Source organism: Loxodonta africana, chromosome 20, assembly GCF_030014295.1.
Source record: "Loxodonta africana isolate mLoxAfr1 chromosome 20, mLoxAfr1.hap2, whole genome shotgun sequence".
Classification (NCBI taxonomy): Eukaryota; Metazoa; Chordata; class Mammalia; order Proboscidea; family Elephantidae; genus Loxodonta; species Loxodonta africana.
In genome coordinates this window covers 21,371,649-21,396,998 of record NC_087361.1, presented here as the reverse complement: position 1 = coordinate 21,396,998, position 25,350 = coordinate 21,371,649, and the positions used below count along the sequence as shown (strand labels likewise).

At 36.4% G+C, this 25,350-nt stretch overlaps 1 protein-coding gene across 1 annotated transcript in view; it reads right to left on the bottom strand.

Annotated features, from left to right (window-relative positions):
- The window catches only part of PROS1 (protein S), a 93,584-nt gene that overhangs the window by 26,956 nt on the left and 41,278 nt on the right, over positions 1–25,350 (bottom strand). The window contains exons 3-8 of the mRNA XM_010590388.3: positions 23,448–23,472; positions 11,005–11,094; positions 8,281–8,403; positions 8,052–8,183; positions 3,853–3,978; positions 1,756–1,877 (exon numbers count right to left, since the gene is read on the bottom strand). Coding sequence (XP_010588690.1) covers positions 1,756–1,877; positions 3,853–3,978; positions 8,052–8,183; positions 8,281–8,403; positions 11,005–11,094; positions 23,448–23,472 — 618 coding nt within the window. The remainder of the gene's footprint in view (positions 1–1,755; positions 1,878–3,852; positions 3,979–8,051; positions 8,184–8,280; positions 8,404–11,004; positions 11,095–23,447; positions 23,473–25,350) is intronic.

Sequence of the window (25,350 nt, the reverse complement as noted above, 5' to 3'; positions counted from 1 at the left end):
ATTCTGATTAATGATGCTATCTAGATAATACATGGAATATTAGAAAACATGGAGGGAATAAAGAAATGTTTAGATATCATCTTAGTTTCTAAGGAACTTACAAGAAGGTGATTTAGAGTCATTAATTCTCGTATCAAGTTTTGTTTTGTTTTGTTTTTTTCCTAACAGCAAAATTTAAGTAAAAGAAAACAAATTTTAAAATGGAAAGCCTTCCAGGAATAAGTTCTTGGGCACATGTGAGGACATTTGGGGGGAATTGTATACATAGTACATATTTATATCTGGCTCTGTAAATAACATCTCATTTCCTCTTAGACCTTCCATAAAATCTATTCAAAGGCACCTATGGGGATGTGTAACCACAACAAATACTGAAGTAATAAGGGATTAAATTGCACAATGGACATTCACGCTGCATGGCATTTCAATAGTTGTACCAAAGTTACTACATATGCCAATTAGCTTATCTAATTTTCCTTTATCAAGTAGATAGTATAATATCAAATATTACATTTTGGGGAACATATATAGCTTTGTCTTGGTAAAATTTAGAGGTATGGGTACTTGCATAGTTAAATCACTGTTCAGAAATTTTTACCTTTATTGCCTGCCTTATTATTATATAAAATTTCACTTTGACTTGTAAAAATAACAAAATGCAAGGACTAGACTCAGGATCACAAACACGTGATCCTTACTTATGAAAAAAAAGCAAAAAGAGCTTCTGATGTTGACCTGTTTATTTCCGTGAATGAAAAACTAGGACGTAAACCCAACATTGAATTCCTGGGTCAGTTATGTATTGAATCTGAGAAACTAAAAGCAAGTTTCAGAAACACAGACTAACATAATCGACCTCTCTGAATTTTGGTATACTTAAACCCTAAAAAAAATTTTTAAACCCTACTAAGGCCTGTAGTGACAAAGTTGTTTCCACCTGAATTTTTCTGAGCCTTCTTTTACAAGTACTGACCTGTGTATGGCATGATCAAACTTGTCAAAATAGGATTAAGGAGGCACTGGAAAATATGTTCACTAATGTTTCTACGGCAAGATAGTTTTTCTCACAAACAGAAGTAGTATAAACCTCAGCTTTTCTTAGTTTCTTAAATAAACTCATATTTGCATTTTGTAAATGTACATATTATACAGATGAGTGTGTCCTAAACTGTGACCCTGCAGTCTTTCTTTTTTTTAAACCAAGTCATGAATTATCTCCAATGTTTTCGCCTTATATGACCAACCAAAAACAAACCCGTTGCCCATCGAGTCTGACTCATAGCAACCCTGTAGGACAGAGTAGAACAGCCCCATAGGGTTTCCCAGGAGCAGCTGGTGGATTCGAACGGATGACCTTTATTTAGCAGCTGTAGCTCTCAACTACAGCCAGGGCTTCCTTATGTGGCTATAATTAGTACACAGATGAGGACTTATAGCCTCCTTAAAAGCATAGCAATTAGCGCAGAATATCCACATTTTCTTGATTTATCTCAGCTATTTGGAAACCCTGGTGGCATAGTGGCTAAGAGCTGCAGCTTCTAACCAAAAGGTTGGTAGTTCAAATCCACCAGGCGCTCCTTGGAAACTCCATGGGGCAGTTCTACTCTGTCCTTTTTTAGGGTCACTATTTTTTTTTTTTATGAGTCAGAATCAACTCGATGGAAACTTTTTTTTTTTTCTTTTTATGTGGAGATAAGTACCTGAATCTGTCCTTTTAGGAAAAAGACGAGAACCTTAGCATTGTAAGATGTTTACCTCACAACTCTTCTGATCTTGGGCAAGTTTAAATCCTTTCTTCCCATCACAGTAACATGAGTAACCGCCTGGGTAATTGACACAAAGTTGGGTACACATGTTCTCAGAACATTCATCCACATCTGGGATAAAAGAGAACATAAACTTTGATACCTCCTAAGGGTTCAACCCAAAAGAAGAGGGAGTATTCTGATTTCAGTATGAGATAAGCCAATGATAATAGGTCCTTAGTGAAACAAATCCCCATAACAGCAAATCACATCTAAAGACTTGACATAGAAATGTAAATGATTTACAAATTTAATTTCTATGTATTTACACAGCTGAAACACTAATTTAACTTGTAAGTTTGGTAATTAATGAAAGTATAATGATTACTCTTAATACTCTGGTTTTGAATTTGAAGAAAATTTTTAAAAAGACTGAGTGTTAAGGTAACTGTCATTTCTGGTTACCTGAATTCCATTGAAGCGATCTTCTAATTCTTTGCTTTGAAGATAATAAAAGATAAAACCAAAAAATCCTTTGCCAATTCCAACTCACATTAACCTTTAGTTAAAAGAGGTATTTTCTTTTCCTCCTTCCCTATCTTTCTCATGAAAGACAGAAAGATAGAAAAGATAGGGAAGGAGGAAAAGAAAATACCTCTTTTAACTAAAGGTTAATGTGATTGGAGATTAAATGACAATAACAAGAACGTTTGGTTTCTCAAAGGCAATGATTAATGGTGGAGATAAATATAAGGACATATCTTTATTACTTATCTTTTTAAAAAATCTCACTGTGATATTACCTATGTGAAATCTTCTATGTGATCACTGTCCCCTTTATGTATTTTAAGGAAATCATTCTAGAAAGTTTGTGATAATATGCTTAAGCTAAAGTCCTCTTCCTTGATATTTTCAATGGACGCAATGCACACTGTGGTCTTTGAGAATTCCCAAATTCATAAATGCCATTACAGCATATAATTTCCCTAATATACTGCCTTAAAATAGAACTCCCAAATGAATGATCCTTCAAAATTACTAAGAATTGCAGGGCACATAAATTCATATAAGTACATAAATACATATAACATCATACATAAGTATTTAAATAAAAATTATTGTCACTCATTAAAGAAAACTACAATATAGGTGATGAAATTGGATAATGATAAATCTGCAAATGCTTAAGGTTTACCACAGTAATTTCTGTGAGAAATGGGGTATGAAAACGGTGTGTGTGGTGGGGGGAGAGCATTTTTGGTGAGAGCAGATGAGGGTAAGAGATCAAAATCTCAACAGGAGCATATATGGCTGGGAAAAAAAGATTCTGAAATTATTTTTGATTCAATTAGTTTTAGTCATGCAACTACATTTATTTTTAAATTTGGAAAAATTTAAAGGAGGGTGTGAGATAATTTGTCTATATTTGATGAATCCCACTAATATGTTTAAGCAACCTGGGGGCACCACTGCAGGCCAAATGAAGTGATAACAAACTCCAAGGGGCTATTTATCCCAAATCCACTGGGGTACTGACATTATTTATCAATATTTCTCAAGTTTCTAGAGCTCAGGAGTCATTTGGTTATGTTGAGTTTTTCTTGTATAGGTAATGATAACAGAACTATACCATTTCCCATTTTAGACTAAATGATTTACTTATGTATACACAGAAGATCTTTGAAAACCTTAAGAATCAAATCTAAGGTTTCTAACCATGCTTTTTCCACCCTACCCACACAATTTTTAAACTTGCGTCTTTCTTTCGCCTGTGTTTTTCCTTTTAGACTGAAATTCTCTTTACTTTTGAATATTATTTAAATGATGTCAAAACGTGTATAGCTTGCTTTCATCATACATGGAGGACTGACAGGCAGCTTAGAGAGTCAATCAGAGTATATAACACTGAATCAAAAGACCATATGTCTTACACATTTTTACTCTGGAAAGAAGTCAATGATTACTCATATCACCAAGCTATATCATAGATTTTACCATATTAGAAAATCTGATTATCGATTCTTAATAAAACCAATGCTTTTAAATCTCAACTCAGGGCTCAAGCCCACCACCTCCACCATCAGCAATGATACCACTGCAACCCTACCTTCGCAAGACTTTAAATTGGGACTGTATTTGTAGCCTATAGGACATTCGCATTCAAAGTCTCCGGGGATGTTCTTGCACACAGCTGTGCCACAAATATTTGGTTTTATAGAGCATTCATCCACATCTATAAATGAAACCAAAATGTTAAAAAAAAAAAAAAAAAGAAAACAAAATCTTTTTTTCTATAACAAAGCAATGCTAATAAAGAACCCTTGATTTGTGTTTTCTGGATCTAGTTTAATGTACGTAATGAGACACTAGGGTGGCCTGGCAATAACAAAATATTAAACCTATCATTATATTTTAGTTCATTAAATGTAATACATTGATACAAAGGCATACAGATTTTGATTAATGTTTACCATATTCCTTTGTATTTATGTAAAAGAAGGGCAAGGCTTTAATTATTTTCTTATCTACTATATAATAGTATGAAATGACATGGGAGAAGTGATTCAACCATATTTTTAAAATTTTAATCTGTGTTCCTAAATAGATATTTCTGGAATATCTATATATTTACATCTATATATTTCTGGAATATCTTCAAAGTAAATTTACTCCATATTATCACAAACACCAAAAACAAAAAACAGTGAAGACAGCTCATCTCTCTTACATTGTTCCTTTGGAAATGGACAACTAACTGATCTGCACACTATTATTACTGTCTAAAGTATTCAAGGGGGGCCCTGGTGGCATAGTGGTTAAGAGTTCAGCTGCTAACCAAAGAGTCAGCAGTTCAAATTCACTAGCTGCTCTTTGGAAACCCTATGGGGCAATTCTACACTGTCCTATGGGGTCGCTATGAGTTGGAACCAACTCCATGGCACATAACAACAACAAAGTATTCAAGAGTAATTCAAATGTAAAATAGTACCGAATAAGAGTTTCAGAGAATCTATAAAGCTGCAGTTAATCCAATACCAATTTTAGTGCTAAATTCATATTCCAGAAACCTCAAATGTATTCATTATGTTGTACAGTGGAGTAAGAGACAAAGTATTAGTTGTAACTAGTTATTAGATAAATACCTGTGAGAAAAGCAAATGAGAAAGAGTTAAATGGACAAAGTCAGAATGAAAAACATCTTTTCTATTCTAAATAGGTTGTTTAATTTTTCCCACAGGTGAACAGACAGGCAAAATTTCATACATTACTCTATTTAAAATAACACACACAAAATAATGGAATCAACCTAAATATTTTGTTTTCTTACACTTATCTGAAGATGATCTGATGGTAATTCCAAGTTACGGGAACCAGTAAATTAAAAAAGAGCAATCACACCTTACTACATTTTTGTATTGACAGTAGCCAAAAACTAGAAACAACCTAGATGTCCTTCAATCGGTTAATGTTTGAACCCACACTGGTACATCCATTCCAGGGAATACTACTAACCCAGATGTCCTTTAATCGGTTAATGTTTGAACCCACACTGGTACATCCATTCCAGGGAATACTACTCAGCAATAAAAAAGGAACATCTTCATACACACACAGTTTGGATGAATCTCTAGGCATTTATGCTGAGTGAAATAAAAGCCAATCCCAAAAGGTTACATACTGTATCATCCCATTTATACAATGTTCTTAAAATGATAAAATTATAGAAATGGAAAACAGATTGAAGGTTATCAGGGTTGAGGGACGGAAGCTAGCAGAAAGGAGGGGAATAGCTATAAAAGGGCAACAGAAGGGATCCTTGTAGTAATGTCATTGTTCCGTATCTTGACTATATCAATGTCAATATTCTGGGTGTAATATTGTATATGATTCAGTTTTTCAAAATGTCATCAGGGGAAACTGGGTAAAAGGTGCATGGGATCTCTCTTCTATTTCTTACAACTGCATGTGAATCTAAATTAACTCAAAATAAATTTTTTAAGTTTTTAAAAAGAGCTATAAATTCATACATTTCAAATAAAGTAAAAACACATGACTAAAGTTATTTGGTTTGAGGCCTATTGCAAGGAATCATTTAGATCACATGAGTTCAAGTTATAGACATTGATTTCACGGCTCTATAGTGACATCTAATGTCTAGTGAAAAGTTTTATTCTTTCATTTTTAGACATTTACTGGCAACCCAATCCTAAGTGTATCTGCATTGTGGCTAAGGTCCCACTGTGATACTTTCATATATATTTTTCTGACAGTTCTGTACTCTATCCTTTAGATATCATGGATAAAACTCAAAACCAAATCCACTGTAGTCGAGTCGATTCCAACTCATAGCAACCCTTATAGGACAGAGTAGAACTGCCTGCCCCACAGGGTTTCCAAGACTGTAATCTTTATGGAAACAGACTTCCACCTCTTTGTCCTGTGGAGTGGCTGGTGGGTTCAAACCACTGACCTTTTGATTAGCAGCCAACTAACCACTGAGGCACCTGGGCTCCTTATCATGGATAAAGGAGTATGTAAAGGAAGTACCTAAGAACATGAGTTCTGGTCATTACAAGAGGACTTTTTGTAATCGTTTATATACATGCATATTAACTCAATGAATAAGGATTAGATACTTTTTACTTTAAAAACAAGTCACAGATTCTTTAGAGGACAGACTATTTGAGTATTTAAATGTAGCCTATAAATGGTTATTATTTATTATATGCATACAATATCCAGAATTATGTTGGTTTTTTATACCTCGTGTTCCAACAATACTACTATTCTAAATTTGTAACCTCAAGCAGATCTTCAAATAGGCAGAGAAGAAACACATACGGTCACAAATTGCACAATAATAAAAGGGATTGTTAGTTAATGCAGTTCATTTTAGAGTCATTTAACAGCACACTAAATAATGTGGAAACCCTGGTGTCATAGTGGTTAAGAGTTATGGTTGCTAACCAAAAGGTCAGCAGTTTGAATCCACCAGGCACTTCCTAGAAATAGAAACTCTATGGGGCAGTTCTACTCTGTCCTATAGGGTCACTATGAGTTGGAATCAACTTGACAGCAACGGGTTTCAACAGGTTCTAAATAATACAGTAAATTATACCATACTAAACACACAGCAATGCAATGAGGGACAACCCATTCCTTGACTATGAATCCAATGTGGAGATTTACCTAAAGAGAAATGAATAAAGAGCTACCAAGAAAATGTAAAAATTTTTACTTACTACATTTTTTACTTCTTAATAAGTAAAAGGAGCCCTGGAGGTGCAGTGGTTGAGTGATATGGCTGCTAACCAAAAGGTTGGCAGTTCAAATCTACCAGCTGCCCCTTGGAAACCCTACAGGGCAGTTCTACTCTGTCCTTTTGGGTTGTTATGGGTTAGAATCGACTTGACAGCAATGAGTTTAGTAAGTTAAAATATTAAGCTTTCTCTCTCTCTCTTTTTTTTTTTTTTTTCACTTACTATACATTTCGACCACCTCAAAACAGAAAAGAAAAACTTTGTTTGTTGCTCCCAATTTCTAAAGGCAAAGTTTAAAACCAGGCTGGGAATTTTCTTTTTTAAGCATCCACACACGAAGCATGATTTGAAGCACTCAGATGAAAAGGGCATTATGCAGAGAGAAAAGAAGTCAAAATCTTGGAGAGAGGGAAGCATAAAGAAACACAAAAGAAATACAGTAGTAAAAATGACTTTTGAAGTGCTAAGTTGAAAGGCATTATTTAGGTCTGGAGAAGAAAAAGAGAGAGAGTTATGATCAGTGATGTGGTCTTAAATATATACAGAGAAAGAAAACCAGATCTTCTTCATCTTTCCCAAAACCACCACAGGAAATGAGGTGCAAGATTCAGGGTTTATACTAGAAATTAAAAAAAGGTGCTTCTGACAAAGACAGAAAAAATACAACGGAAGAGGTTATGAAGGATTGTGCTGGGTTTTTTTGTGAAGGAAATAATACTACAGTGTCTGAAAAAAAAGATACATTTAATGATTTTGCAAAGCTCTGTAGCATGCAAGGACTTGCAACTAAAATCAGCATATAATGAAAATCTTTATTAAAACACACACACAATAAGAAAACGGCGACAACAAATACTCTTGTTACCAGTATTGTAAACTAAAAGCCAGTACCATAGTATCACCAAGACTTGAAGGTCCATAATGTTTGTTTGCTGTGGTCACTTACAACCAAAGAGTTTTCCAAGAAATTCCTTGAGAAATTTCTCTAGCTGAATTTTTAAACTCACACAGCAAATACCTCTTGATTCTACGGTCTTGTCCTCACCTTTACAGTCCTTTTTATTTGAAAGCAAAACAAAACCATTTTTGCAGGAACAGTGGTAACTTCCAGGTGTATTATCACAAATCTGGCTGCACCCTCCATTATTATTTGTAGGATCTTTGCATTCATTTATATCTAAAAAGACGAAAATAATTATTTTAAAGTAATATAAGCTTAGAGAACTTTTCAGAAAGCCAGTCCCAGTGAACCACGTGGGTTTTATTATACGTACCAAATTCACACTTCTCTCCATGCCAACCTGATTGACAAACGCAAGTGAATGTAGCTTGGCCATCACTGCAACTCATGTATCCTTCTTCATTGCATGGTAAAGGATCACACTGATCTGAAATGGCTGAAGGAAACAAACTTTTACTTAATTTTTACAATATGACACAATAAAATAAAATTAAGTTCTCTTTAATAGAATGTCTGTTCATGAAATTATAACTTCTTTCATGAAATAATACTTTTTCATCACAAAATGAGTCCATTAGGCCAATCTTTAAAAAAATTGTTTTCCAAAATGAAAATACTTTTATATTTGCAAATATATACAGTGTTTTATAACTGCAGCTTACCTATTTTTCCACATAAATTATTTGATCCCTAAAACAATTCCATGAGAATTCAGACTTTCTGGAGCCATGGTAGCTGGAAGAACCTCTGAAACTATTGCTCTGAGATAATCTTTAAATCTTAAACCAAAAATATCACCTGAAGTCTTCTTAAAACCAAACACTACCTGTTGCCAATAAGTCGGTCCCGACTCATAAGAGTCTCCAAGGAGCACCTGGTAGATTCAAACTGCCAACCTTTTGTTTAGCAGACATAGCTCTTAACCACTAGGCGGCCAGGGAGCTTAGCTTAACTAGTAAAGAATGTCTGCCTTGGGCATTGTGCTCTTTTAAGATCTATCTGTATGGGATCAAATTGACAACAGCAGCTTGAAAGATCACATAGGAAATTTGGGGGCAGTGAGTTTATGTTAATGGGGGAAGAACAACTCAGAAAAGGAGGGTGAGAATGGGTACACAACTTGAAGAATGTAGTCAATGTCACTGAACTGTACATGTAGAAAATTTTGAATTGGAATATGTTCTGCTATGTACACTCTCAACAACAGCAAAAATTAAAGAATTTTTTTAAAAATCCATCAGGTAGGCACGACAAATAATACTATTTTCAGTATTAGTGGAAATAAGAAATTGAAACTTCCAGTTTGGACTAACATGGAGTGACAGCCTTAAATAAATAGAACTCTGGTCAAATATACAAACCAATTTTTAGACATTGGACAAGAGGCAGCAGAGTACTATGATCCCTAAGGGAAAGGAAATAAGCAAGGTGAGCCCATCTTGCTACCTGGAGACAGCTTCCATTCCACAGTGCAGAGAACCCAAACACAGCCCAGTAGTCTCCCAGGGCTGAGAAGAAAGTTGGAGTTTGGTAAGGTCAAACTAGAATTTTGCAGGTCATAGCGCTGTAGAGGAGAGCACTTAACAGAGAGAAAGAGATACTCATAGATCTGTAGGGAAAGGTCCTCTCGAGTCTTAGTATAAGACAAAAGGAATATTACCAGTGGAAAAAAGGGAATAAAACAAATAAATAAAGCTCAATTTGTTTAAAAAAAAAAAAAAAAACACACACAGTTGCCACCAAGTTGATTCTAACTCATGGTGACCTCATTGTGTGTCAGAGTAAAACTGTACTCCACAGGGCTTTCAATGGCTAAATTTTCAGAAGTAGATTACCAGGTCTTTCTTCTAAGGTGCCTCTGGAAGGACTAGAATTTCTAATCTTAGCAGCCGAGTTCTTAACTATTTGTGCCACCCAGGGACTCCTAAAGCTCAGTTACAATACCCTTTGTATTTTCTTCATAAAACAACACAACACTTTATCACTACCTGAAATATGTCCATTTCTTTCTGTGTGATCTTTCTACCCTCACTAGATACTGCAATGGTACCTTGGTTCCTGCACATTCCCTCACCTGCTTCACAGGCCTTCCTAGTCAACTTTGCAAATTTCTTCCACCCTTCCATTACGTTCCCCTTTGCGTAAGGTACACACAGGAAACTTCTCTTGTTTGCAAAAAAAAAAAGAAACCATAGCTGATACCCAATTAATTCCATAAATTTTCATAACATGTCCTCATAAAATCATCAAGCTTTTTGGAAAATGATAGTATAGTAGGTACTAGTAAGAATGATAAAACAGGATAATGGGGAAATTATTAATTTTTTTTCTGTCTTTAGGCAAATAAATAAAGTATGAATTAAATATACTTACTCAGGAAAATTACTTTTACTTGGGTAATTACAGAAAACTCAAAATTAGAGGAAGTTAGATAAATAAGTATCTATGTAATGCCAATGTCACATGTTTAAAACATCCCCTGGACAGACATCCCCATTTATATATTGCAATATCACCTTTTTTTCTCTTTGGCTATCAGTTAAGAAAATGGCAAAATAGAGGATGTAAATAGTCTACCAGAATTATCACTAGGCCCTAGGTGAACTTCTGAGGCTGATTTGATATCACATAACATTTTTCACATCTATATTGTTGATGCCAAAAAGTCAGAGGGATAAACACGGTCCAACTTTGACCTATCCATCAGCTGTAACATTTAGTCATGCTACATGATCATGCAACAACAGCCAGAAGAAAGCTGTTGGGAATAAAAATTCTGAATTCAATGACCTTAGTAAAGAAAGGACACTTTAGCTTACACGTTAGGGGGAAACGCCTTTTGAGTAAAGCCACAGCATTACGGAACTGAAAAACATCCTTCCAAATGCATTCTGAGGAAACTTCCCTGCTGGGCATACAACCCTGCAAGGGTTCGTTTGTTGATTTATAGGTATTAGTTTAGTTACATTAACATTGGTGTGCTTTACTTGCAGGCTGTTTTTGTTTTGTTTTTAAAACTGATGGTAGAGGTGCTTACCTTTGACACAGCTCCTTAGGTCAGGATAAGCATTGGTTGACTGACGTGAAGAAACAGTGAATAACCCAGCTCGGAAAGAGCCAAGACAACCTGCAAACAGCAACAAATGGAACCTTCTCAGAACACACTTACTGGATCTGAAATCATGGTAAAGATTATCCCAAGGGGTAGGACATTTATTTCCCGTGGAACCTCCCAGCATTGAAAATATCAACTAAATATTTCCGTCCACCTTTTTTAAAAAATTAAAAATCTAAAAGCAAGAATGCAGTAAACATAGAATGATAGCAAATAGGCTTATGACAATTTGTTCTCTCTGGGGAAGAACCTTAATGCCAGAAGTGAAAAAGACCTTGGATTAGGAGGGAAATTTATTGTCACATAAATCTATTGTTCTTAATTCTGTAGCAGAGACCTAAAGTTACCCTCAAATCTGTAGACCAGAGCCTGGCTTAGAAGGTGTGTAAAATTAAGTCAACAGAACGAGTTAGCATTTCTTGTTGGTGTGGGCAAGTTCCAACTCTTCTAATGTTGCGTAGAGACTGATATAATAACATTTATTTAATGCTGCGATATTTACGGAACGGGTTCACTTCATTTATATAGTTCCTCATCACACCTGGTAAGACAGATAAGAAAACTATCAGATGTTGCTAGTAAACTGAAAAATTACAGCTGAAGCAATAGAGGTAACAGATTTAGGGCTTTCAAGTAACAGGAGGTCACTTAGTGCCAAAATATAACTCTTCTTCATCCTGGAGGAGACAATATTATGTGCATCAGTTCATTGCACAGATACTCAACAACTTACTAAAATGATGGTATTTCAGTTATTTTTTGGTGAATAACAAGTGACTCCAAAACATAATGGCTAAAATAGCCATTCTATTTTGCTTGCTATTGGTGTACCAAATATTTGGAAAGAACAGGGCTGGGCCATTTGTCTCTGCTGTTTGTGGAGTCAGCCTGGGTGACTGGGGCTGAAAAATACACTTTCTAAGACAGCCTTTCACCCAACAGCCACAATTCATGCTCCTTGGCAAACTTCTCTCCATTCAGCATCTCATCTTTCAGGGCCTCTCCATGTGGTTGAGCTTCTCTTAGCATGTTGGTCTCAAAGTGGTACCTCTTCCACGGTGGCTAACTTCCAAGACAGAGAAAGCACAGGTTGCTAGCCCAATTAAGAAGCACTGGCACAGTGGTTAAGAGCTATAGTGAGCTACAACTGCTAACCAAAAGGTTGGCAGTTCGAAACCACCAGCTACTCCTTGGAAACCTTATGGGGCAGTTCCATCCTGACCCATAGGGTCAGAATCGACTCAACGGCAACAGCTTTGGTTTGGTTTTTTGCTGTCACTTTCAAGACTCCCTGGGTAGTACAAATGGTTAAGCACTAGGCTATTAACCAAAAGGCTGGTGGTTTGAATCCACCCATAGGCACCCTCAGAAGAAAGCTGTCATAATCTACTTCCAAAAGATCACAGCCACGGAAAACCCTATGAGCAATTCTACTCTGGGAAATACAGGGTCGCCATGAGTTGGAATCAACTTGAGAGCAACTAGTTTTTTTTTTTTTCTTTTTTTTGGGGGAGGGTGGCGGTGCAGGGGGAGGACATCACTTTCACCAAAGTGTATTAATCAAAGCAGTTCCAGGATCCACCCAGATTCAGATGAGGGGAGGCTGGAACAGATTCCACCATTTAATGGGGCATGTCAAGACAGTATTGCAGAAGGTTAAGCGGTAGAGGAGAGACTTTTTCAAACATCTTTGGAAAAAGCAGTTCATGTAGATGGATTTGAAACCCCATTTGAAAGCAGCAGCAGTTGTGTTAGTTTCCAGTGAACATGAAGACGGTGTACGACCAGACGACATTCTGCTCTGTTAAACATCAAGTCACCATGAGATGGAGTCGATTTGAACAAATGACACTAATATTAGTTTCCTATAATTTTTTTTTATTGCTACTGTAAAAAGTTATCACAAATTTAGTGACTTAAAACAAAACAAATTTACTGTCTTACAGTTCTCAAGATCAGAAGTCTAAAATCAAGCGGTAGGTGTCATCAGGGCTGCACCTCTAGAAGCTTCAAAGGAGAATCCACTTCCTTGCCCTTTCAGCTTCTAGAGACTGCCTGCATTCCTCTCGGCTCATGACCTCTTCCTTGCATCACTCCAATCTCTTGCTTCGCCATCACATTTTACTGCTGACTCTCATATCCTGCTTCCCTCTTATAAGGGCCCTTGTGATTATATCAGGTCCTTGAGACACAGCAGGACAATCCCCCCATCTCAAGATCCTTAATGTAATCACATTTGCAAAGTCCCTCCTGCATTATAAGGTAACATTCACGTGTCCTGAGGATTAGGATGTGGACATCTTGGGGCAGGAAACCAAAAAACCCACTCCCATGGAGCTGATTCCAACTCACAGCAGTCCTACAGGACAGAGTAGAACCGCCCCATTGGGTTTCCTAGGCTGTTTTTTAATCTTTACAGAAGCAGACTGCCAGTTCTTTCTACCTTGGAGTGGCTGCTGGGTTCAAAGCACTGACCTTTTGGTTACTTGAGGGATAGAAGCAGGGTATTATTCAGCATACCACAATGGGTTAGATGTATTTTTCCATCGACACAACATATTGCATCATGATAGTCTTTCTGGAGACTGAATGAGATCTAAGCATTTAGGTCCTGAGTTTTCTTACCCTTGGTTCATTCATCCTTTCACCTGAACAACCCACTGCCAGACTTGGCCTGTCCTGGTGTAGAGATTTCATCAGGATCAACATTGAGAAAGCATCGTTTTGCCCCTGTGGACAAATTCTGACAGTGAACAAGAGCCAAAAACAGAAAGCCCTTAGGCTGGGGGCCCAGACAAAATGTTTCACACAGCAATGAGGTCGCATACCAGACTACCAAGTGGATTTTAACCCATAATGCACCTGAAATACACATCTATACTAATATGTGTAAAAGTATGTTTTAATGGAAAAGTACATTTTCCAGTTACAGCATGGGGAGCCAGGGACATGGTTACATCAAATCAGCGCAATTTAGAATTTTTCTTTTCTTCAAGAAACTTCTTTATCCTGCTCTGACTTTAAGTCACAAAAGAAGTCATCACATAAAAGTGTGATTGTCTGTTTGTTTTGACTTCTGGAGCAGAAGACTGAGTAATTCCCCCAGTTATTGTACTTTATTATTATTAGTCTTTAAAAAGCCTATAGCTTTTTCTTTTTTGTAAAATACGTATTCCTTTTTGTCCCCACTCCACTCCCCATCACCCTGTCACCCTTTTTATATATCAAAATATATTTTTATATGTATTTATAATTTTGTATCCATGCATTTTTGTATTTCCATAAATGGCTTTCTGTTATATACCACAGCCTAAATTTTTTCTTTCATTCAACTTTATTTTTATGATCCATCCATTCTGCTACACATAATTTGTTGTTTGTAACAAATAAACACTACTCCAAGGCATGCAACCAACATTTTTACAAAGCTGTCTACATGATAATCAGATTGCCAACCACTTCCCACCTCTACAAGTAGTACTGCAATGGATATTGCAGGGTCATCAAATATGAACGTACCTAATGACACTCCAAAGGTGCATTCCCACCTGTAGACCACAAGGATTTCTATGTTTTCTAACTTTTGCCAGACTAAAAAGTAATAAATATCTAATGTTATAATTCTGACTTCTAATGAGATGTACATATCTTCATGTCATTTAAAAATTTTGGGGGTTTCCTCCTCTGAAATTTTTCCTTAATCATCTTTTTAACTGTTTTTTCTATTACCATTTGTTGTTGTTGTGGTTAGATGCCAGTGAGTTGATTCCAACTCATACCGACCCTATGTACAACAGAACAAAGCACTGCCCTGTCCTGCGCCATCCTGAAAATGGCTGCTATGTTTCAGCCCATCGTTGCAGATGCTGTGTCAATCCGTCTTCTTGAGGGTCTTCCTCTTTTTCCCTGACCCTCTAATTTACCAAGTATGATGTCCTTCTCCAGGGACTGATCCCTCCTGATAATATGTCCAAAGTATGTGAAACAAAGTCTCGCCATTCTTGCTTCTAAGGAGCATTCTGGCTGTATTTCTTCCAAGACAGATTTGTTCCTTCTTCTGGCAGCCCATGGTATATTAAATATTCTTCACCAACACCATAACTCAAAGGCATCAATTCTTCTTCAGTCGTCCTTATACATTGTCCAGCTCTCGCATGCATATGAGGCAATTGAAAACACCATGGCTTGGGTCAGGTGCACCTTAGTCCTTAAAGTGTTATCTCACTTTAAAGAGATATTTTGTAGCAGATTTGCTCAATGCAACGCTGCTTCCATGGGTGTTGATTGTGGATCCAAGTAAAATGTAATCCTTGACAACCTCAATCTTTTCCCCGTTTATCATGATGTGGCTTTTTGGTCCACTTGTGAAGACTTCTGTTTTATGTTGAGGTGTAATCCATACTAAAGGCTCTGGTCTTTAATCTTCACCAATAAGTCCTTTAAGTCCTCTTCACTTTCAGCAAGCAACGTTGTATCATCTGCATTACACAGGTTGTTAATGAGTCTTTCTCCAATCCACATGCCCCGTTCTTCTTCATATAGTCCAGCTTCTCGGAATTATACTCAGCATACAGATTGAATAGGTATGGTGAAAGGATGCAACCCTGCCGCACACGTTTCCTGACTTTAAACCAGTTGTTCTGTCCAAACAACTGCCTCTTGATCTATGTACAGGTTCTCATGAGCACAATTAAGCATTCTGGAATTCCCATTCTTCGAAATTTTCTCCATAATTTGTTATGATCCACAGTTGAATGGCTTTGCATAGTCAATAAAACACAGGTAAACATCTTTCTGGTATTCTCTGCTTTCAGCCAGGATCCATCTGACATCAGCAATGATATCCCTTGTTTCATTTCCTCTTCTGAGTCCGGCTTGAATTTCTGTCAGTTCCCTGTTGATGTACTGCTGCAACCAGTTTTGAATGATCTTCAGCAAAATTTTACTTGTGTGTGGCATTAATGATATTGTTCGATGGTTTCCACATTCAGTTGGACCTCCTTTCTTTTGAATGGATACAAATATGGATCTCTTCCAGTTGGTTGGCCAGGGAGCTGTCTTCCAAATTTTTTGGCATAGACAAGTGAGTGCTTCCAGCACTGCATCCATTTGTTCAAACATCTCAATTGGTATGCCATCAATTCCTAGAGCCTTATTTTTTGCCAGTGCCTCAGTGGACCTCTTCCTTCAGTACCATTAGTTCTTGATCATATACTACTTCCTGAAATGTTTGAACATCTACCAGTTCTGTCTGGTACAGTGACTGTGTACTCCTGTCATCTTCGTTTGATGCTTCCTGTGTCGTTCAACATTTTCCCGGTAGAATCCCTCAACATTGCAACACAAGGCTTGAATTTTTTCTTCATTTCTTTCAACCTGAGAAATGCTAAGCATGTTTGTTTTTTGGTTTTCAATCTCCAGGTCCTTGCACATTTTATTACAACACTTTACTCTGTCTTCTTGAAATCCTCTGTTCAGCTCTTTTAGTTCATCATTTCTTCCTTTCACTTTAGCTACTCAACATTAAGCAGCAACTTTCAGAGTCTCTGCTGACATCCACTTTGGTCTTTTCCTTCTTTCCTGTCTTTTTAATGACCTCTTGTCATTCCACAACTCGTCTGGTCTTCAGTCATTAGTGTTCAATGGGTCAAATTTATTCTTGAGATGGTCTCTAAATTCAGCTGCAATATACTCAAGGTCATACTTTGGCTCTCATGGACTTGTTCTAATTTTTTTCAACTTCAACTTGAACTTACATATGAGTAATCGATGATCTGTTCCACAATCAGCCCCTGGCCTTGTTCTGACTGATAATTTTGAGCTTTTCCATAGTCTCGTTCCACAGATATAGTTGATTTCATTCCTGTGTATGCCATCTGGCAAGGTCTTCATGTATAGTTGCCATTTATGTTGTTGAAAAAAGGTATTTGAAATGAAGAAGTTGTTGGTCTTGCAAAATTTTGTCATGTGATCTCCACTGTTGTTTCTATCACCAAAGCCATGTTTGCCAACTACCAATCCTTCTTCTTTGTTTCCAACGCTTGCATTCCAATTGCCAGTAATTATCAATGCATCTCGACTGCATGTTTGATCAATTTCTGACTGCGCAAGTTGGTAAAAATCTTCAATTTCTTCATCTTTGGCCTTAGTAGTTGGTGCGTAAGTTTGAATAACAGTCGTATTAACTGGTTTTCCTTGTAGGCGTTGGATATTATCCTATAATTGATAGCATTGTACTTAAGGATAGATATTTAAGCATTCTTTTTGACGATGAAGGTGACACCATACCTCTTTTCAATTTGTCATTCCCAGCATAGTAGGCCATATGATTGTCTGATTCAAAATGGCCAATACCAGTCCAGTTTAGTTCACTAATGCCTAGGATATCGATCTTTATGCGTTCTGTTTCATTTTTGATGACTTCCAATTTTCCTAGATTCATACTTTGTACATTCCACATTCCAGTTATTAATGGGTATTTGCAGCTGTTTCTTCTCATTTTGAGTCATGCCACATCAGCAAATTAAGGTCCTGAAAGCTCTACTCCACCCATGTCATTAAGGTCAACTCTACTTTGAAGAAGCAGCTTTTCCCCAGTTGTATTTTGAGTGCCTTCCAGCGTGAGTGGCTTATCTTCCAGCACTATATCAGACAATGTTCCACTGCTATTCATAAGGTTTTCACTAGCCAGTTTTTCAGAAGTAGACTACCAAATTCTTCTTCCTAGTCTGTTTTAGTCTAGAAGTTCGGCTGAAACCTTTCCACCAAGGGTGACCCTGCTGGTGGCAAAGCTTAGAGTATCACAGCAACACACAAGCCACCACAGTATGACAAACTGACAGACATACTGTGGTTGCAGAAGTTTACACATTTATAAATGTCATGGCTCCTGTTAACCCTATCTGTGGCATCTGTCCTCTGTTTAAGAGAAATTGGTAACTTTTATATAATTAAATTTACCCATTTTTTATATTGTAATCAAAATGATCCATTATTTTGCTCTATGGTTTGTGCATTTAAAGCTTTCTCTATAGCATTAATCATATTCTCTCATATTTTCCTTTAATTTTATAGTTTTACCTTGGCATTTCTGTCTTTACACTACATAGAATCCACCTTTACATTTGGTGGTAATTAGTAAGCCAGATTTATTTTTCTACTTATGGTTAGCCAATTTCCCCACACCATCTTCTAAATAATCCACAGTGATTTGTGGTGTCATCTTTATCAAATATATGCCATATGTACAAAGGTCTGCCTCTGAGCTCTCTCACTGTTAAGTTGCATCAGTTTATGTGCTTTTCTGCCAAGGCCAGATGATTTGATTTCTATAGCTTTGTTATTAATATTTTAGGAGGTATGGTTTTCTTTCTACAGCTTTGTATTATTAATATTTAATGATGTATTTCCCCCTTTTGCACTTTAAGGTTGATTTAGTCACATGTGGAATTTTATCCTTTGAATTAAATTTTAAAGTGAATTTACTGAATTCGTACTCAAAAAAAATCTACCTGGAATTTTAATTGGGATTGTTTCAAGTATATAAATTTGGGACAGAGTTGGCCTGTTCATAACATCCACTCAATTGAGATCATGACACACCTTTCCAGATTTCAGTTCGCCTTGTACACCCTTAATTTGAGTTTTAAAATGTTCTTCCTATAAGTTTTATCTATTCTTAAGCTATTTCTATATATTTTATGTGTTGCTATTGTGAATGGTATCTTCCTTTCGTTGTCTACTGAGTTACTGCTTGTACAGAGAACTACTGTACTACAAATTTTTACAGTGTAGCTTTAGACTAAAATGTCTTATGAGTTCTTGTTCCTCAGAGTTTGCTCTACAGTAGTTTATTTTCTTGAGTTGACTGCTTTGGATATTTTTTTTAAACCCTCCATTCTGTCCTCTTACTGCTGCCTCAGCAGTCAGCACCCCAGTTCCCACGCACACATATCAGATCAAGCCAGCCTTCAGTCTACCCAGGGGTTTCTCAGGCTTCCTGTTGTTTTTGTTCTGTCTGTTATTATTAGTGTCTGGAATCCTATTGTTTCTCCAGAGATGGTTTGAATGCCAGCAGCCTGGGATAATTCACCAACTTGGCAAGAACTGGAAAGGAAAAATGTATTTCTAAGATTTGTGCTTAGGCTCAAAGTTTAGAATTTTTCAGAGAATACTTTTCTCCCATTAATAGAATCATCCACCCAATCAAGTGATATTTTCAAAGATCTATGTAGATAGTAGAGCTGTTTATCCTGTTTTCTAAGGAAGACAATAACAATTTAATAATTCATGTTTGTGTGATAAAATCCAGTGGGTCATTTCTACTCCAAAATATGTATTTTCAATGCAGTACAAAGGATATGTGGATAGGCTGAAGTACTTTCTGAACCCTTAAAACTAAATCTAAACACTGCCCAAAAAGTAGGGGCTACAGTGGCCTAATTTCTTGGGTGACCGTATCTAATTAATTATAAGCAGCTCCCTGTATAAATGTAGTAGGATTCTAGTTTTTATATTTTTCTAATTGAAGACTGACTCGATGGCAAGGGATAAAGTATAGACATCAAGAAAAATTTAACTTAGGTAGGGCATTTTTTTTTTCCTCTGTTTCAACAGTAGAATTCATCTCATATGCCTGTGTACAAATAAAAACCTAAATGCAAAATTTAGATAAGAAAATAAGTCACAACAAAGAGCAAATATTTGTTTCATGCTATGGGTCAATCAAGTAAACTTAACAATTGAAGAAAATTTGATATAATAATTTTTAAAAATCTATCTACATAAAACACACATTGTATACTTATTTGAGTACTTCAAGCAGCAACGAAGTTAGAAAACACATAGTGTACATTTGAAAATACAGAACCTAAAAGTTACATAACTTCCTTAACCTGACACAGATAGAAATTTTTAGACCTGGGACAAGAGCCCTTCACATCTTGTGACTTTTTTAGCACTTTGGTTTTCTACATGCTGCCAAATAAGATAGGCAAAAAGAAGGGAAAGTGGGTGAGCCAGGAAAGGAGGAAGTTGAGAGGGATAAAGGAGAAAAATGAAAATATTTTATCTAAGAAGCTTTCCCAAAGCATGCAATTCTGTATTAAAATGCTAAATATTTTTACCTAATATTTACCTGTACCCTATAATCAAAAGTATATACCTTTTAGAATGCTGATACTGGTAGAAAAACAGCCTCATTACACGGCCCTGAGAAGCAAGGATTAATACTATGATTTTTTTTTTCATGCAAACATATTTCAATAGCCAAATATTATTTATATTTATTATAAGATGTTTAATTTTTACTTAACATTGAGAAGCTGAAACACTCCTGACTGTTTCCACTTTAACAGTTCAAACCCTTATTTTCTGTTTTAGAAAGTGAGGAGTCATATGGAATTTTACAACGAAAAACAACTTTTTAATGTATGTATATCTATATCCCATTGCCCTTTTAGGATATGGCAGCTAATTGCTGCTGTGAGGTGCCTTCGAGTCAGTTCCAACTCAGAGTGACCCTATATAAAACAGAACAAAACAATGCCCAGTCCTGTGCCATTCTCACAATTGTTGCTATGCTTGAGCCCATTGCTGCAGACACTGTGTCAATCCATCTCGTTGAGGGTCTTCCTCTTTTTCACTGACCCTCTACTTTACCAAGCGTGATGTCCTTCTCCAGAGACTGGTCCCTCCTGATAATACATCCAAAGTACATGACAGGAAGTCTCACCATCCTTGCTTCTAAGGAACATTCTGGCTATACTTCTTCCAAGACAGATTTGTTCATTCTTCTGGCAGCCCATGGTATATTCTATATTCTCTGCCAACACCATAATTCAAATGCATCAATTCTTCTTTGATCTTCCTTACTCATTGTCCAGCTCTTGCGTGCATGTGAGGAACCGAAAATACCATGGGTTTGGTCCGGTGAACCTAAGTTCTCAAAGTGGCATCTTTCCTTTCTAACACTTAAAGCAATCTTTTGCAGCAGAGTTGCCCAATGCAATGGGTTTGATTTCTTGACCCTGCTATGGCAGCTAAAGGGTTTAGAAAATCTTGTTGCATTTTCATGTCCAGAGACATAAATAATATCACTTCTCAATTAATTGTTAAAATATTCCCTTTCCAATTTTGAAAGAAATTTCTTAAGTCTGATATTAGTAGCTAGAGAAGGGAAGGGAAGGAAAGAAAACAGAATGGGGAAGAAGAGAAGTCAGGGAAGAAAAATGAAGAGGACTAGCATGACAAATATTTTACTAAGTGCTTTGAAAAGACCATCTCATTTTATTTCTCACTACAAACTTATTGGGTAAATTGTTACTATTTGACAAGTGAGAAAAGTATGGCTATAAAGGTTAAATAATTTTAACATCTTGCAAAAGGGATTGGTGATTATAAAAAGAAATCGTAATAAACCAACCAGAAAACACCCAGCATCTCGCAGAACAGAAATGAATCATGGCATGGAATTCTAAGGGAAGATATCATTGAACTGATGTCCTGATTTTGGTGAAAAGGTGAACCAAGAGGCAGAATATTAAAGCTAAATCTTCTTGGTTCAGGATGTACCACACAAGTAAGATTCTGAACACTTTAGAAAACGGAAGAATAGCCACTCCAGGAGCTATGAAAAAAGGCACCTGGATCTAAAAGGTCTTCTATCCAGTGGTCATGGACTTTTATCCTGTTAATTGCCCTGAAGGATGAATTAAGTACATAGCATCGTTTCAACGTAAGCCTCCCTAGGTAAAGGGGAAAAGTATGTACAGAAATTCCACCAAGCAGTTTCCAGATGGTCCTGGGAACCTCTGCATGCATATTCAGAAACAAAACAACATAAAAATTAACAAAAAACCATATCAAATTTCTAGGGTGAGATAGGATCTAGAACTATCAGAGCCTAAGGAAGAGCTACTTTTCATTTCCCTGGGACCTGGAGCCTCAATCTGGCTGAGATGAGAGTGGTGGGGTGGAGAAATGTGTAGATGGAGAATATTCTGAGCCTAATAAGAGTGAATCCATCAGAGAGAGGTACATATTAAACTTCACCTTTATGGCTTGGAAATCTTGACAACGTTCCCAGGTAATATTAACATAAAATTATTTCTATGCAGTTGATTCTTGGTACTCATGGTTGTCATGTTCTATAAAGCATCGTGAACACTGAATTAATGAATACTGAACTACTTGGTCTATGGGAAATAAAGGGTTAGGTTCCTGCAAGCCTCTGGTCACAACATTTTCATCAACTGATCAATACATAACCTTGTTTTATATGTGTTTCTGTTCAAAGAAACTTTCTTTAATACATACTGTTAATTCATTAACATTAAACTCATGGCCGACAACATTGTAACTCATGCCTGAACAGAGCTTATCTAACACACACATTTTCTCTGAAAGGCACATCACAGTCTTCTTGAGTTTAGGAAGACTAAACAGCACTTCCGTACTACACTTGGGGGCCAATTTAATCAGCAAAATCACCAAAAAAAAAAAGTATTAAAAATGTGAAAAATGTGGCACTAACTAAAAAGTGAAAATGGCAGTTTTTACAGGGTGGGAGCTGAAACAAGAAAGCAAAGCGTCGCTTTGTTAAATCTCAGTTGGGAATGTGTGCATCAAATGATACAATTTTTTTACCCATCTGCACATGTCTGCAAATAACCATCAAAGCACCATGAGTATTGATTTCATGGTCACTAATAAATTTTAGGAGGTAAATGAATTCACAGATATGGAATCTGCAAATAATGAAGATCGACTGTATTTGCTTAAAGCAAACTGAAGCATTGTGACCTTTAGTGTTGAAATCATCTAATCTGTTTGGATCTGGTAATGCTACCACACTCCTTGAGAACTTAGAATAGTATCTAAAACCAGAACCTGGGTGGAATACTGTAGAAGATGATGAAATGGTGTGCCAAAAAGAGAAGCTTATTAATGAGTTTTATAAACACTTAACTGATAATTGTTTACGTCTAAGCTATAAAAGCTATGTAGAGGTGAGAAATGCACAACTTTCCTTTCATTAAGAGTTAACCCATGAAAACTCATAGACTTCTAGAGAATGTACTGGTACAAAGACCTAAATATAACTGTGCATTAGTCTAGTGGCTCTTGAAAAAACCATGAGAAGGAAAAAGATTAAAAGTCAAAATGCTACATGGAATTAAAGAAACATTCAAATTTGCATGCATATCTTTAAAGAAAAAGACAACAAAATTCAATACAGAATGAGATCTCACTTCCACGGCTAATGAAAATATACTGGATGGAATATAGGGGTGGAGGTTGGACTCAATGATCTCTGAGGCCCCTTCTATTTCTAAGATTATACAATTGAGATCCTTCGAACTTACCTAAGTATTTTGGATAAAAATATGTCTAGAAAGAAAGAAAAGAAAAAAACATATTTTAGCAAACTTAAATTTCACTGTAAATTTGAAACTTAATTTTATAATGTGTCTTTATATTAAAATGCTTTAAATTGTATATAACTGTAATTTCTACATTATAATGTAACTTTTTTCTATAAAACACACTAGGAGTGGATGAACAATAACAGTGAACCGATAAGATGCTTAGGCTTGAAATAATACTGATCAATGCAGTCATGTTTCAAGAGCTCCTAATCTGAAAACAGATTCTATATAAGATGAATGTAATAATATATGCCGCCCACTTTTCAAAAATTCTTTAATTCTGCCACAGTTAATGATTAGCAACCTGCTTTAGATACGTTTTATATCATGATGACTGGTGGCACAGAGATTAAGTGCTTGGCTTAACCCAATGGAAAATGGCAGTCTGCTTCTGTAAAGATTTACAGCCTTGGAAATCCTATGTGAAAGTTCTACTCTGTCCAATAGGGTCACTAAGAGTCAGAATCAACTCAATGGCAATGGGTTTGGTTTGGTTGGTTTTTTTTTAAAACATATATTTTATATCATGATGATTACATAAATAAAATTCAGTGTTGAATAATAATGACATAATTTGAAGTAAATAAAAGTGGGGACTTTTTTTTTTTTTTAGCATTTTATGTACATGTAATACCTTACTTATAAATCGGTTCTGTACCAAAAGTTTGTCTGTAAATAAGTAATTTGGAATGAGGAATGTGCTATACTGAAGGGAGAAAAATGTAAAAATTTGCCGACAGTAAGTTTCCCAGGCTGATTTCACAAAAGCCTTCTTAAGCCATAATATATCAAATGTGTAGCATTAAAGTCATAAGAACACCTCATGAGAAACAGTGTTTCTGTGGAAAAATGTACTCAACATTGCAACTTAGCAAACAGAGAACATATCTTCATCCAGGACAAAGCCAAAGTCCCACTCTTTCCTCTTCTCACATATAAACCTACATAGCAATGATCTTTTGGTTTGTAAAGATGAGATCTACCACCAAGTACCTCAGACAGTAGTGTTGTCTTTTATAGAATGAAAGCCAGAGGGTAAGCAAAAACTAATGAGCTATAAAGGTGATGACGTGATGATGGAAAGGAATATATTAGGGACAGTGGAGAGGTAAGCAAAGGGTGGGGGTTTTGAGAGGTCATGATGATTGGGGATATGGACAAAGATAGTAGGAATGTGGATGGGGGTAGTTGCAGTGAGGTAGAAAATCAGCAGCAGTAACAAATGTTTTTCCTTTCCTTTCATTTCTCCCGTTTCTTCCTTACTCTCTGTGATGGTTAAGGTTAGGTGTCACCTAGGCTAGGCCATGATTATCAGTGGTTTGGCATCCTTCATTTTGTTATCTGATGTGAACAGCAAATCAGTTGAAAGCTAATCAGTTTCCTTGGGTGTGTGACCTGCATCCAATATATATGGGTGCTCTGGCAAAGTGCTCTCTGGATCCTGCATCTGACTGGTCATCCTCTGACCTCCAGATCTTGGGAAGTGAGTCAGCAGCCTACTGGATGACCTGCTGATTTTGGGTTAGTCAACTCCTGCAACCACGTGTGGCCTCAAGCCTGATGCCTGACTCATTGATTTGGGATTTGCCAGCTTCCACAACTGTATAAGCCATTTCTTTTAGATAAATCTCTCTAATTCTATTTCTATATATACATTTCACTGGTTTTGCTCCTCTAGAGAACACAGCCTAAGACACTCTCTGCCATCTCTTTCTCTTCTGTCAGTCAGAGTAGTATTAGAATTTGGGGGTGGGGTGGTGGGGAGGGAAACCCATAAATGAGTCTTCTTTCTCCACAGTCTTTTATCTTCTCCATTTTGGCCTTCTACTTCACTCCTCTG